Genomic DNA, 14561 nt, shown 5'->3' with positions numbered 1-14561 from the left:
TGGTGGAGTGTTGATATTTGGTGAGATAGCCAAATAACTGTCCAAAGTCTTTGCTATTCCAATATCTTCCTGTAGTTCTCTGGAGTAATCCTCCTAGGTATCTTTCAAGTCTCTGGGTTTTGTGGCTATGGATGTGTGGTGGTTTACTCAGGCATTGAAGGAAAGGCATGCTTCTTCTACCTGGGATGGCTGTTGCTGTTACCGGATACCAATGACTTTGGACAGGGTACAGCACTAGGGGATTTTCTGCCCATGGGTCATTGGTAAATGGTGTATCACTCCTTGATTTAGAGGAAGTTGTCAGCATAAGGGCTCTTTGAGGCTTTAGGTCTCATCTCCAGGTAAGCAGGTTCCTCTTTGTTCTTTGCTGAGCCTGGTGGACTTTACCAGGCTAGTGAGAGTGTCACTGTACCTTCTATTTCCATATTTGCCATTGTTTGCAGGCCAGAGTGTTGTATGTTTAGGTGGCTGCCTGAACAATGTTTTCCCAATATCTTGAAGCCTTTTCCTCCAGTTGACTTGGAAGGTCTGCGCAATGTATGGTTCTTCATTTCTGGGCATTCACATCCCTGATCACTGTTTAGTTACTCTACTTCTGTTGTCATCTGTGGGAGAGGAACATGAAAGTTGGAGGACCTGTCCTAGAGATGCCTCAAGTAGCTCCACGTCTTTCTTCCATTCCCTTTAAAGATCTGTTTCCTAGATCAGATGCTAAATGACTGAAGAGGAGGTATTGTGTTGGCACCGTATTTGGACCCACAGGACTGTATGTTCCTCTAGTTTCTGTGGTCTGCTCCATTCCATGTGATGTTCTTTTCTGGGGAATTTGTACTTTAAGCCTGAGATTTGGTAGTAGGGAGTTTGTAGGTCAGGCCTCCCATGTCTGGTACACTGTTGGACTGTGGTCTTGGATGAAGGGGTGATCCTTCATCATCGCTATGGTTCTTGCTCATGGTTGTTTTGTATATATTTCTTCAAGGTGTTGCATTGCCAATATTATTCCGTCTCCAAACTATCGCAGGAGCAATTGTTGAATCCTTGCTTCTGAGTTGGGCCCTCCTATGTAACGGGTCCGTTTGTATTCCTTCATGGTACAATAGTTTATTTGTAACCTTTAGAACAGCAGATCAGAACCAGGCTGCTTCACATATCTGTGTAAGGGTGGCTTCAATCAACCCTTGTTTGGAAAATATCCTCGGTCTGATTCCTTCCTGGGGCCCTAGGGCTGATCTACAAGGGGTCCAGCTACCTCCAGAGGGACTTTTAGGGTTTTCATTTGGATGCCATTTATATAGTTACTGAGTAGACAACAGTGGTGAAGCTAGACCTCCTGCCATCCGTGGTGGACCCTACGTCTGCCACCTGGTGCAGGTGAGAGCGGGGCGGGGGAGTGAGGGTGGGTGACGGCCGACTTGTTCTGGGGGGGTCCTAGCAGCCGATGGACGACTTGTTTTCGGGGCAGGGATGGTGGTAGTCGACATACATGACTTGCTCTCTTTCGCCTTCCCCAAACACTGTGCCGCAGTGGGGCAGACAGCTTCCCCACACCCCCTCCAGCTATGCCATTGGTGGGCATCTTCCTATGTGTTCCTTAGCGCTACTGGCTTCAGTGGCTGGAAGGTGACTGTCGGTACTGGGGTTTGAATGGACTCAGTTCTATCCTATCCTAAAGAGTACTCTTTTCAATAAAGTCCCTTGGTTGCTTCATTAGTGACTAGACGTGGCAAAATATTCCTTCCAACTAATGACTGGAACAAGGTATAAAGAGGCAATGCCCAGCAGGGCCGGCTTTAAACCAGTGCGACCTGTGCGGCCGCACTGGGCACTGTCCTGTGGCGGGGCACTGTGATCTCCGGGGGGCGCTGTGTTTAGCAATATTTTATGGTAGGAGAGATGAGGGGCACTTTTGCAGGTGGTAGTGAAAGAATCCGAGGAGGCGGTCATGGACGTGGGGGCACCAAAAGTGATAGTCGCATCAGGCGCCAGGAGCGCTAAATCCGGCACTGATGCCCCGATTACTTGCAAATAATCTTTATTGCAGCCAGTCGTACTAATCCTTGTCCCAGTCATAATACCCCCACCCTCTGGACTTTGGAGGAAATTTAGTATTTTCAGGAGGATGCTAGGAATGCCTGCCCATTTGAGGGGCCCAGCTGTGGGTGGGCGGTTCTACATTCTGAATTAACCCCGATAATGGCATTTAAAATGTTCCTCAAATGATTCTGCACTTGGAAGGGCCATGAAAAGCACAATCAGACACAATTAACAAGACAACAACGCCCAACAGTGAGACTTCCCTAGATAAGCTGTTTAATTAAATTCCTCATGTAAAACTTTACTGCACTGGCCCCTTTCCAAAACGGCACTCTTTATCGGGTAAACCTTTTAGAAGAATTTACACTATTTAAAGATTCCACCAAAGCTTCCCTTGTCCTCAACACGCAAAGGATCCAAACTGTAAACATATATAACTAATGGCTGTATCGATACTTGTTTGAAGTTGCCTGAATTTCACCCATGCGTGCTTCAATAAAAGATAAAGGTATCGCTTTACCCACTGAAAATAATCAATTCCCTTATCATGAAATGCAGTGTTTGGCACTAAATGTTATATTTGCCGGGAATTCCAAAGTCTGATCTGCATTCCTCAGTAGATACAATTCATAACCAAGGCAAAGGGCGCACAAGCCTTTCGAACCATGGCTGTTTACTCTCTAAATCTGTTTTCAACGAATAATTCACCGACCACCCCGTGTGCTATTTGGAGATAAGTTGTCTCCCCCTTTATATTTCTGCAAATAAAATAGCAAGGGAAAGGTTGGTCGGGTCGGGATATTTTAAAAGACAAGAGGCGAACTTCCGGAAGTTAAAGGTGTGGCAATTGAAAATCATCTGACATAAAAATTGTTTCCTGTGTATACTTTCGGAAAATATTGTCACACTGAAGCTAATAATAATAAACCTACAGGGTATTTTGTTCGGTATCCTCTGATATACAGCCTCTGAAACAGCATTAAATATAAAAGGATAAGTACGGTTTGGTGGAGTTATGTAAATGTAGCTTAAACAGCTTTAGGCAAAACAATGTGTGGTTTATAATTCAATGGGTGAGGCATGCATTAAACAGAGGATCAACATATTCAACAAGTAGCAATTAGTTTGGTGTGCAGGCAAAATTTATCAACTGAAAACGGCTTTCACTTACTTGTAGTAGGTCGGGTGCTGTTAGTCCGCACTTCATTACTGGTAACACACAAGGAGACAGCTCATATGACCCACCCATAGACAAGGGGTGCCCAAAGTAGGTCCAGGGGTACCTGCACTATTGCCAGATTATTGGGACAAAGCAAATACAAGGAGACGATGGACGGAACACTGAAACTTTTCAGACACTCACCCCCAGTCACAGATCTGGGTTGAATCCATCGTTGTTCTTTAGCTCACTTCACCACGCCAGTTCACACCCAGCCATATACAAATCAGACTTGAACCTGTGCCTCATGAGAACAGTACAGCCCAAACTGCCAAGCCAGGTCCTCCTTGGACCACAAACAAGCCTCATGAGACCAGTTTCAGGTTAATACCCCTCATGAGCCATGATAGCTCGTATCCAGTGGCAAAGTAGTAAGGTACCCACTTCCGGGCATACCCTTCCAATTTAGGGTGAGTGAAGCATAAGAGACGATGAACCGAGCACTGAAACTTTTCAGACACTCACCCCCAGTCACAGATCTGGGTTGAAAACATCCATCCACCTTGCCTGGCAATTCGGGCTGGACTTTTCCCATGAGGCACAGGGTCTAGACTAATTTGCATGTGGCTGGATCTGCACTGGGGAAGCGAAGTGAGCTAAAGAATGACAATGAATTCAACCCAGATCTGTGACTGGGGGTGAGTGTCTGAAACGTTTTAGTGCTCTGTCCATCGTCTCCTTGTGTTTGCTTAGATTATTGGGACAGACATGCGAAACCATATTCCTACAGTGAGTTTCAATGGAACATATTTGCATAGTTAGTGATTATGCTGCAAATATGGAATAGAGCCAGCCCAGCATATGTTGGACATGCCTTCCAACAAATAATCCATCAGGAGCAACCAATGTTGCTCACCTGCATTATAAGATTGGAGGATACAGCAGCCTTTTCCCTACTCTTCCTCACCCTGTTCTTTCACTTTACTACAGAGCTGGCCCAAAAGAGTTTACAAACCTCGAATGGCTGTGGCTGGAATCTACAGTCCAATAAATGGTTGAACCTGTAACTAAACAAAACCCTGACTGCCATGAATCTTCACTGAGAAGAGTCACCTGAAGAAGTACCTCATATTTTTTGCTTTATGTTATTTACTGTTCAGAGTTTTATTGTTTTTTACAGAATGGCAGAGCATTGACACTTGTTGTAAATCCCCAGTAACTTTAATATTTAGTGTGTTGGGAAATCCACAGTGCAGAATCAGGGCTGGGTGGGAGGCACAAATATAGCTCTGTTTATTGTGTATTGAAGAGAAGCTGCTCAGGAAGAAACTTCTGCGGTAAATTGATGAAATAATGATGGAGAAACATAAATCAGATTTTTATTTCTATGGAGCTCCGGGAATTTTGCTGCAACAATTAAAGTTGTATCCCGAGTAGAGATGTGGATATTGTGGAATTATGGATTTTAGGGAAAATAGATTTTAACCTGCCATTAGTTTTAGAATAATGGCGAAAAGAGTTTAATTTACAGAACAAATACCTCTGTCTCTGATTATATTATGCTATCAGAAATCTCTTATCAGTAGCATTCAACCTTGAAGCAGTGGCGGCCCCTCCGGATTGGCGGAGGAGTGTCACCCCACTGATTGGCTCAGAGCCAGCTAATGTAAAATAAAACGATGTTCTTGCATAGTTTTATTTTACATTTGCTGGCTCTTAACCAGTGCTGTTGGGAGGGGAGGAGCCGAGGCATGGGAGGGAAGAGGAGTAGTGCTACGTTCCCTCCACTCCTTAAGTGTTCATGTGTGTTTGGCCGGCCATCTCAGGCCGACCAAAACAAACATGTGCACTTAGGTTTTCTCCAGCCCGTCTGCATTGAGCAGCCGGGCTGGAGAAACCTCACAGACTCCCTGGTCCGAGCAGGGCATCTTTCCTACCCACTCAGAGCAATCCCTGCACTGATTGGACAGGGAGTCTTTCCCAGGGGCTGCTAGGACCAGGCAGGAAGAGGAGAGGTGGCACGACGAGATAGGACGCTGGAGGTGGCCGGCGGCAAAAGGTACTTTTTTTAAAAATATTGTATTTCTAATAATACAGCGCAGCGCCTCCCACGTGACCCTACCTGCCCCACCACCTTTTGATGATGGCAGCCACCGCTGCCTTGAAGGCTATCATTGCAAAATGTATACCTGCACAGCTGAACGAGTAAGGTATTAATGACTAATCCTCTGAGAACAGCCACAGTTTCAATAGAGTTGAGGGAAAAGTCAACAACATTGAACAATCACAAAGACAGGTGAAGTTTCCTGATTTCTTTTTGGTCTACTAAAGTGAAATATTTGCTTCATCTGATTTCCCTGCAACTAGATATTGAATGCCAAAATGAGAGATCTTACATTGTTTTACTGAGGGTTATCCAGGCTTTCCTGAGTCCCAAGTGTCAGCTGGAAGAAATCATTCTTACCAACCATTGGTCACTACTTTCCATACCAGTGGCAAAATGCCAGGTCTAGGGTGCAGTGAACTCAAAGGGAATGGCCCCTAGTCTGGAAAAGCAATAAGATCGAGTGACAAGAAAGTTTGTCTGATTGGATTGCGGAGATTGGCACAGAACATATTTTGAAGTTTGTCAACCCCAGTTCAGTATTTTTGCAATTGTGACAGACTAGGTGTAATGATCAGACCACAGTACGCTGCGTGACAGGGAACCAGTGAAAAGAACACGATTGTGGAGCGAAGTGGAAAAATGTACGGATTCCAGTACCATCCTGGTCGCTGTAATCTCAACTTTTTTGAAGTTGTGAAAATGTAGAATGTGAGAAGCCTAAATATAATCAACTCCTAAAATCCACCATGGAGGGTGCAAAAGGTCTCCAGTTGAGGTTAGATTATACCTTAAAACAGCAGACATTGACCTATTTTATTGAGGCGTATAGTGGAAATTGAACATTGATGATCACAAATACAATGTACATTTTAGTTTCATAGAAGAGCGTAAACATGATTTATATTTACGAGGCTCCGTTTGTGTCTCTAACAGCATTAAAAAGTAATTAGCATAACAGAGATTCAGTTTCCAATTTTTTTAAATACTACTAAATCACTTTAGCTATAATTTGGGTCAATCAAAATATTGGGAAATAGGCGACCAATATTTTTCTTACCTTTAGCTGCAATAACTACCCACCAAGCATTAATACTGAGACACAAAAGAGCGAAAGTAGTTCCACGGAAGGACCACATTTGTCCAGTTATCTTTATATATAGGTATACTCAAGTTTATTGGCAATACCGAGGTCAAATGTGTGCTTCAGCGGGAATGGAAAAATGCTGAAAAGTGAAACAAAATACAGTTATATAGAGGCAACCACTTTAAGGCGCTGCATTTTGATTCATAGCAAAGTAATTTCTAAATCTATACTATATAATTACAGATGTGAAAATGTCTTGCACTAGTATATATAATGTTTTCACTTTACAGAATCCCCCGGCTCTCCTCCAGAGCCAATTACATCAAATGTTCTCTAACCATTCCCATACTGAAAAGGGATTTCCTCCTGCTCTTGATATTAAACCTTTTTTTTAAATTCAGGGCGAAAATAGCCTAAGAAAAGGTTTGCAAAAACTCACACAACTTAAAAACTTTATGAGCATGAAGCTTCCAGGAGAATCCCATCCTAGAACACCCCACTTGACAATGGGGTGATAGTTATTCCCACATGAGATTACACTGCTCCAGGGTACATTTACATGTGAGTAAATAGATTTCAAACTACATATTGATATTCTGATATCTCTATCATCAAAGACATTTGCAAATCAACACTCCTAGGTTTTCACATAGTATTCTCAAGGGTGCCAGGAGCATCCATGGGAAGCTGTGACAGACACAGTATTCAAGGAACATTCCTGGACATTTTTTGGAAATTAAAATTAATGAGAAAAGTCAAAGTCAAAAGGTAAGTTTATTTAGATCGTAATCTTTAAACCAATACATAACACTTAATTGAGTTAAAATGTTTCCCATCAACAACAATTCATACAAATTTGTAGTTAAAATCTCATCCTTTAGTTAAAAAGAAAAATGTAAATGATCTTCCCCAAGGCATATGACATTCAAATCTGGGTGCACATATGAGTGATTCCTCCAATTGATATTTATCATAATAAAATTAATAAAACCGATTATCTCTAGACAAGATTCTGTTTAAAACACTAAAATGTATTTCTGACTTATTATAAAACTCTGTACAACCTTTATAAATTTCCCGAGTGCAATTGCAATGTCAATACTTGGAAGTTCTGTGATTAGCTCAAGTGCTTGTCTCCTAGTTCTTATATCATGTTTTATAAATATTGGACGCAGCCAAAGTTTACGCTGATCTAAGATATTTGTACAATATAACAAAAGGTGCACGATATCCCCTTTTGTACCCAGCCTGCATTTACAATGCCCATTGGGGTCTAACATTTTGGTTTTAGATTCTTTCTTTGATATCCATGGGTTAATCCCAATGCGTAACCTTAGGATCTCTTGTCTAAACCACTGGTTTGGCAAGAGATCCAAGTAGGGGAACCAGGTTTCCTTTGCCTATGCATTCATCATAAATTCCACCGATATTTTCTTACCAAGATAGTCCCTATGAGAAAAGGCCTTTTTTGAGTGGCTAATTGTATATACCCAACATTTGCGCTTGCAAATATGTCTCGTAAGGTGCAATTGTACCTGTTTACCATTTTTCATTTTTCTCTACAGGGCTAACAGTGTATGACAAAGGCGTCTTTCACTGGGGAATTCTAAATGACATCAAACAGAAAAAGAAAGCTGAGCTTGAGGTTGCTATGGTAACACTCTGAAATACACCCATATTATTTACTTTTTACACATTTATAATTTAATGTACTGTAGGCATCCTCTCAAGTATTTGCCCCTGCTTTCAACATCGATGTTGGAGCAGAGGAGAAATAGGTTTGAGGTACATAACATTGCCTGACCTTTTCCTCCCAAAGATAAATATAAATATCTGACCCCCTTCCACCTACACCCACTACCCTCTAAATGAAAACTCCTTCCACCTTGCAAGAAATGCCTAAGGGGACTAATACGATGTCAGTCGGAGTTTCCTCCGACGGACAACATAGCGGAAACGGGACCAACCAACCTCCGGTCGGCGGGTCTGACAGACCTCTGGTCGGCAGTCCTGACTGACCTCCGATCGGTGGTCCTGACCACCAATTCCGATGTGACCACACATGGTGCGGTCGCATTCTCACATTTCTCAATGGGAGCTTGTGTTACAGCTGTAAACCAGCCGTAACACAAGCTCCCATAGAGAAATGGGAGATAGTGTTAATCCCCAAGCTGCCTGCACGAAGGTGCAGGGATTTACAGGGGGCACCATCGGTGCCCCCTCTGCTCCCAACCGCAGGTCGCAAAGGAAAAGAGGGCTCTTCTAGGGGCTCCCAAACATGTTTTCCGACAGATTTTCCATGTCAGAAAGCCCGGCATATAAAGCCTGTTGGAAACCTTGCATTGTAATCCGTACAGCATAAAACGCCGTGCATATGGATTACGGGCCGAATCCGACTGGTCGGAAGACAGCCGGAAAGACTGTCTGGTTTAAATTCCAACCCCCTGTATTGTAATCAGCCAGCCGGAATCGAAATCGACAATGTTGGACATAAAGCCTCTGACCTAAGGTCAGAGGCTTTATGACCGACATCGTAATAGGCCCCTAAATGTGAAGAAAAGCATGGCCTCCTGCCACCCACCACCACTTGCTTCCTAAAGCCCTACTCTCTGTTCTTACAATGAGAGTGGAGAGCTAATGCTGAACTGTCAGAGGCTCAAACAGAATCATTGATCAGCACAGCTACTTTTCCAGTCAGCACAGGTTTGCAGAGACACACAGTGACAGGGTAGTGTGGCAGTTAGAACAGGCGGCTCACAGTCCCCCTTCTCCCACCTCACAATTCCTCAATTGTTGTTTTTTTGGCCAGGCTCTTCCTTGATAAAAAGGTGTGACAAAAGATTGACTGTTAGAAAGTCATCCTTTTGACCTGATCACCCCCATTTTTTTGCTGAATGATACTGGTGTTAACTGACTCTAACTGCACCCGGGGCTCTGCTAACCAGACTCAGGGCCAGTGCTATGTGTGTACAGGTACATGAAATAGGGTACACTTAAAATTGACAAAGACAGACCATACATGTCGCTAGTAGATATTAGGGCCAGTTGGGACAATCTATTTATAAGTCCCTAGTGTAAAATGGGGTATGGAGGTTTAGAGGCTGAACACATTTCCTGCACTTTCATGTGTGCACTGCTGAGTGCCTGCTGTCATTTTAAAGGCAGCCTGGCCTTCCAGACTGTCTATTAAAGTAAAATTGTGTACAAACTCGACTTTGGTGGTATGGACACTTTAAAAGTGATAATCTACCATATAGTTACATATTAGGTACCCCGGATCTCCCCTGTGTATCCCAGAGGTGGGGGGTCATATCAATATAAGCAGGGGCCTCATAAAAGATGTTTTATATGCCCTGGTGAGGGGCAAACAGCGCATTTAATTTTTGCCATTTATAGATACCTAGCTCCATAGGCTAACATTGCAATATTTTATTTAGGTATAACTATTGCTAGGAAAGAAATTAAATATCATTCAAGGCCTTACAAGATTGGCATTGATAAATCCAATAACTTGCCACTGTTAACATTATCACACATAGTACAGAAGAGAAGTTATGGAACTTTCTCTTCTGTAAGCCAAAGTCCAGCCTTCTAATGGTCTCTGCTGATTGGTTAGCGTTACCAGGCTTCACCAGGCTGCTTTGATTAGGCAATAAGTGACCGGGGAGCAGAGGTTATCTGATGGAGAGAACGCTGCAGCTAGGGAGGATGGGTTCTGCAGATGGGGCTGGGTATATCAAACTGAGCACAGAGAGAGAGCAGATCAGTAAGGAATGGCAGATGTACCTACCCCACATCCTCGGTCCCAGCCAGATGGCGGGTTTAGAATAGGAATTTTCAGAGGTCAGGGGGAGGAGAGCTAATGGAAATGAGCCACGCTGTGGGTTGGGTTAGCTAGCTCTTACTCCTCTGGAGAGAAAGCATTCATGTGGAATTTTGGACATTCACTGCATTGTAGGACAAGAAGATGCCACACTTTGGAGGAAGTTGTCATGCTTTTGTGTGGCACACAGCATCTTATTGGACAGAGGTGGCCCTTGTTTGTCACCATAGAACACTGAATAAATGTATGAAAGCTAAATAGTCTCTCAGAGATGCTTCCTGAAGCTACATGAATAAGACGGACTGCCCTGCTGGAATCTGGATCTGGATCTGCACCCAAAGGCATTTACTGTGTATGACAAAGCTTGCTGCACAATCTGATACTACAGCCCTGGAGAATGTGCCTTGCTTCAAGAATGATTAAGGGGTGGACTCACCTGCAAGCTACAGGTTAAATGCAGCGACGGCTCGTGGAGGGAGTTACGGTGGGGCAGGAGGGCGGGGAGGGGGAGGGGCAGGGCGGAGGTTGCTAAAAACCGGCAGATGGATAATTGCAGGTAAGTAAACAATTTAATTAATAAAACGAATTTCGTAGCTCGCACTGCATTGCATTTTGCGATGCAAGGCGCACTACGAAATTCGTTTTATTAATTAAATTGTTTACTTACCTGCAATTATCCATATGCCGGTTTTTAGCAACCTCCACCCTGCCCCTCCCCCTCCCCACCCTCCTGCCCCACCGTAACTCCCTCCACGAGCCATCGCTGGTTAAATGAGCCCACCTGCATCATCTTCACCAAGAGGCCCCATCCCGGAGTGCATCCAGATGCATTATGGGAATTGGAGTCCAGACATCCCAGAGACCATCTAGGAGATTCCAGACCTTTTGGATTGGTAATTTGAACACTTTGAATCTACAAGGAGACCTTTGGGAAGCACCTCCTGATGTTTGCAGAACTTGGGAGAACTTTTGGGAAAAAGTCCCATGAGGTGACCGACGCGGGCCGCAAGACTCAAGCTATCTTCAACCGGGACATGGCCAGGATTTTATGTTCATCCCGCTGAAAGCTCTGGGGCTTCAAACTTCCATGATTTGACTGGTGCTTTGCGGAAAGTAAAGCCAGAGAACCTCTTCGGAATCTGGAATTCTGTTGATTGTCGAGCTCCATCAGACGACAAAAGTGTGAAGGTAAAATTTTGACCGGGGCTTACCACTTAGGGAATCCGACCAAGGCTCCATCATGGTCAGCCTCAAACTTTGACTTTGTCCCAGTCTTGTGCTGCCAGATGTACCAGAGTGACACTATATGTTTTTAAGCACTATAAAGTGGGTAATCTTTAAAGATTCATATCTCAAGTTCCCTACGTTGACTTTTTGTCATTTGGCTCTCTTTGCTCATAAAAATATTTCCAATTTTTATAAATTGGTGTGGGATTTTTTATTAAATTATGTTTTGGTGTTTTTTAATGCTTTACACTCCTGTCTCTTAAGTTAGGCCTGACAGCTCGTTGTCAGCTACCAAGGGTTGAGAAAGGGGCTAATTTACTGTGAGCTTTACTTAACCCTATACTGTGTTAGTTGCTCTATTACTACTGGTAGGTGCATACATGTCCCTACAAATGACCCACCTTCCAACAGTGATACTTGAACTTGCACTTTTGTAATGGCTGCTCAGGTCAACATCTCACACTGCTACTGCAATGTTTAATGTTTAAAAGAATACATGCCAGAATCCAAGGTTTTGCTCAGACGCCCATAGCCCACACTATTGAACGTCCAGGTGCTAAATACCAAGGCAGTGTAGTCTTTATTTCACCTCATGCCTCTTTGATCCACTTCCAGACACCCCCTGATTCTTAATCTCAATCAAGTAGGTTCTTTTTCATACTTGCTTTCTCATTTTGACATTGTTTTTCTGTCTGTCTTCCTCTTTCTTTCCCTTCAGTGGTGCTGAAACAATTTCCAGAGTAGGGGTACTGCCATCAATGTACATTACTGAAGTCATAGTGATTATGAAAAATAAAGGGTCACACAAAGGGCAAGTACAGCAATTGAGCAATGCCCATTCAGTAGGAAAGTGGTAAGAATGTATGCAGCTGGGGGTGCATCTTGGAGCACGCCATCCCAAACATATTTACTAAAGAATGTTGTTGCTTACAGATAGCAGAATTTCCATTGAAATGGCTATATAATTCACAGTGAAATGCATTTTTACTGATAAGACTATAGAGTGCATGAATGATACCGTGGGAAACAGTTTTTTGCAAGTATTTATCATTGGCACATCACCATGTAAGTTTATTTTGATCCTATTAAAACCTTTGTTTGTATCACACTTAAGAATTGTTTTTAAACAAGTGCTTCATTTGTGCTTTCCGAACTTCTGATAGATTATGAAATATTTGTACAGTTCATTTACAGGTATTTAAACGTTGTTGTGTTAGAAAATAGAAAAAAACAGACAACATACGGCCTATCCATTCACACTCCCTGTACCTCAGAAGGATTGTCAAATAATTCACTTTAGAAAATCCTCTCAATTTGCAGTCAGAGAAAGAAAAGTAAAAACCAGTCTCCATGTTAAAAGAATAATAAGCAAGTTGTCAGAATACTTAGCTTGACATTCGCAGCCTGTCTTTGAAGGCTCAGCAAATATGACAAAATGAAAATAAAAAGTATGACATCTTTCTTACTCATTCATGGGGGTGCTGTTGCACCAAACACACCCCTACTTCAAGCACCTACGCTTCCTTCTTGTGTGCTTTTCTCTGTCTTGCTGTGAATCAAATTCTGATGAGGAAAAATAAGTACGAATTCCCAAAACTGAGTGTCGGTGTGCCCCACCTGCAACCAGAGGCTCAAATTAATCACTTCTTTACTGTGGATACAAGTTTGCTTTATCGTGTCAGGATATAACTCCACTTTATTGCTGTGTGCAATACAATAAATCAAAAAATATATAATATAATTCTCTCTATTACCTATCCACACCCATAAGGCCATCAGCCCACCTCTTGGTTTTTAAGGTCACTCACCTGCACACATTTCTTGACTGTCTCAATCTTTTTTTTCTTCTCTGACCATCCCGGTGCCCTGCCAGACCGCATGTTACCTTAATTTCTCACCCACCTATCTTTTTCTAAGCCCGACTGACCTGTCCTCCTGCATCGCTTGCCACTGATTGGACCAGTGCTGCCTACAATACAAATTCTTTCCTCACATGGACCAAGGTGGCGCGTTTTATCATTCGGGTCTGAGAAGCAACATGTTTTAGTAATTTCTAATTAGTTCCTATCGAGACCTTAAACAACATACCAACAATGCACAGAGGGGAAATTAGGAACTTCAGCTATCAATTAGGACAACGACACAACTAAATCAGCTCTGATATAACTTTGGGGCATATTATCAAGGACAGGCGATACATTATCGCCGCTTTATCGGCAGTTTCCTGCCGATAAAAGCGGCGATAATGTATCGCCTGTCCTTGATAATATGCCCCTATGTGTTATACAAACTATTTGGAAATAGCACAAATACCATTTTGCTGAATAAATATATTTCCTTAAGATGCTCCAAACCTCAACCATTAGACAGAAAAGTGTGCAAAAATCGCCGGCCGCATTAGGTTTCTCCGGATCCTGTAATTAAACATGGATGTGTACACATTTTTACTCACCGAAGGCTGCTTGTGGGCAAAGTTGCACTGCTCTGCACTCGAAAAATCCAGTTAAGTCGCAACAAGCGCTCCAAGACGCTGGATCTGATATAGAGAATGCCACTCCTCAAAAGAAACCCGCCCATGAGCTCCGACCATGTGAGATAGAGCGCGTGCCAAACGTTCTGTTGATTCGAAAGTATCTGAATAAACAATGAAGAAATTTTAAGATTAACAATTGACAAGGCAACGTGTCCTCGGTTGCACCCGGTGCTTTGGGAATGTAACTTCTTTCTTCTTGTAACAAATAACGCGACTGTTTTTCAGCTAATACATTCTTTGCCTTCAGTAAATATCTTTTGCAATCTGGAACACACAGAGTGTAATAATGCCAAATTGTTTTGTGCTATTTTTCGTTTTAAAGTGCCCAAAGTAACATGAACAAACAAGAGCAACTTGGCGCAAAATTAAAAGCTCCGGACTAAGAAATTTAGTGGAGAACTATTTGCATTTGCACCCGGTACCTCGGGAGAATGATAACTTCTTTCTTCATGCAACAAATAACGCGACTGTTTTTCTACTACTGCATTATTTTCCTTCAGCACACATCCTTTGGTAGTCGGGGACACACAGGGTCAAACAATTTAAAATTGCTTGTGTTATTCCTTTCATGGGGCCCACTTTCAAGCTTGTATC

At 42.8% G+C, this 14561-nt stretch overlaps 1 protein-coding gene across 3 annotated transcripts in view; it reads right to left on the bottom strand.

Moving 5' to 3' along the window:
- The window catches only part of LOC147673797 (fatty acyl-CoA hydrolase precursor, medium chain-like), a 342888-nt gene extending 328867 nt beyond the window's left edge, over window positions 1-14021 (bottom strand). For 2 of the 3 annotated variants that reach the window (XM_086947712.1, XM_086947714.1), the window contains exons 1-2: window positions 13887-14021; window positions 6358-6523 (exon numbers count right to left, since the gene is read on the bottom strand). In XM_086947712.1, coding sequence (XP_086803838.1) covers window positions 6358-6436 — 79 coding nt within the window. In that variant the 5' untranslated portion in view covers window positions 6437-6523; window positions 13887-14021. Of the gene's footprint in view, window positions 1-6357; window positions 6524-13242; window positions 13341-13886 lie in introns of those variants that run through there. The other variant, XM_086947713.1, reaches the window with a different exon arrangement.
- Between the last annotated feature and the right edge of the window lie 540 nt (window positions 14022-14561).

Source organism: Lissotriton vulgaris, chromosome 12 (assembly GCF_964263255.1).
Source record: "Lissotriton vulgaris chromosome 12, aLisVul1.2, whole genome shotgun sequence".
In the NCBI taxonomy this organism is placed as follows: Eukaryota; Metazoa; Chordata; class Amphibia; order Caudata; family Salamandridae; genus Lissotriton; species Lissotriton vulgaris.
Note: the sequence above shows the minus strand (reverse complement) of the source record. Positions and strands in the feature narration are given on the sequence as shown.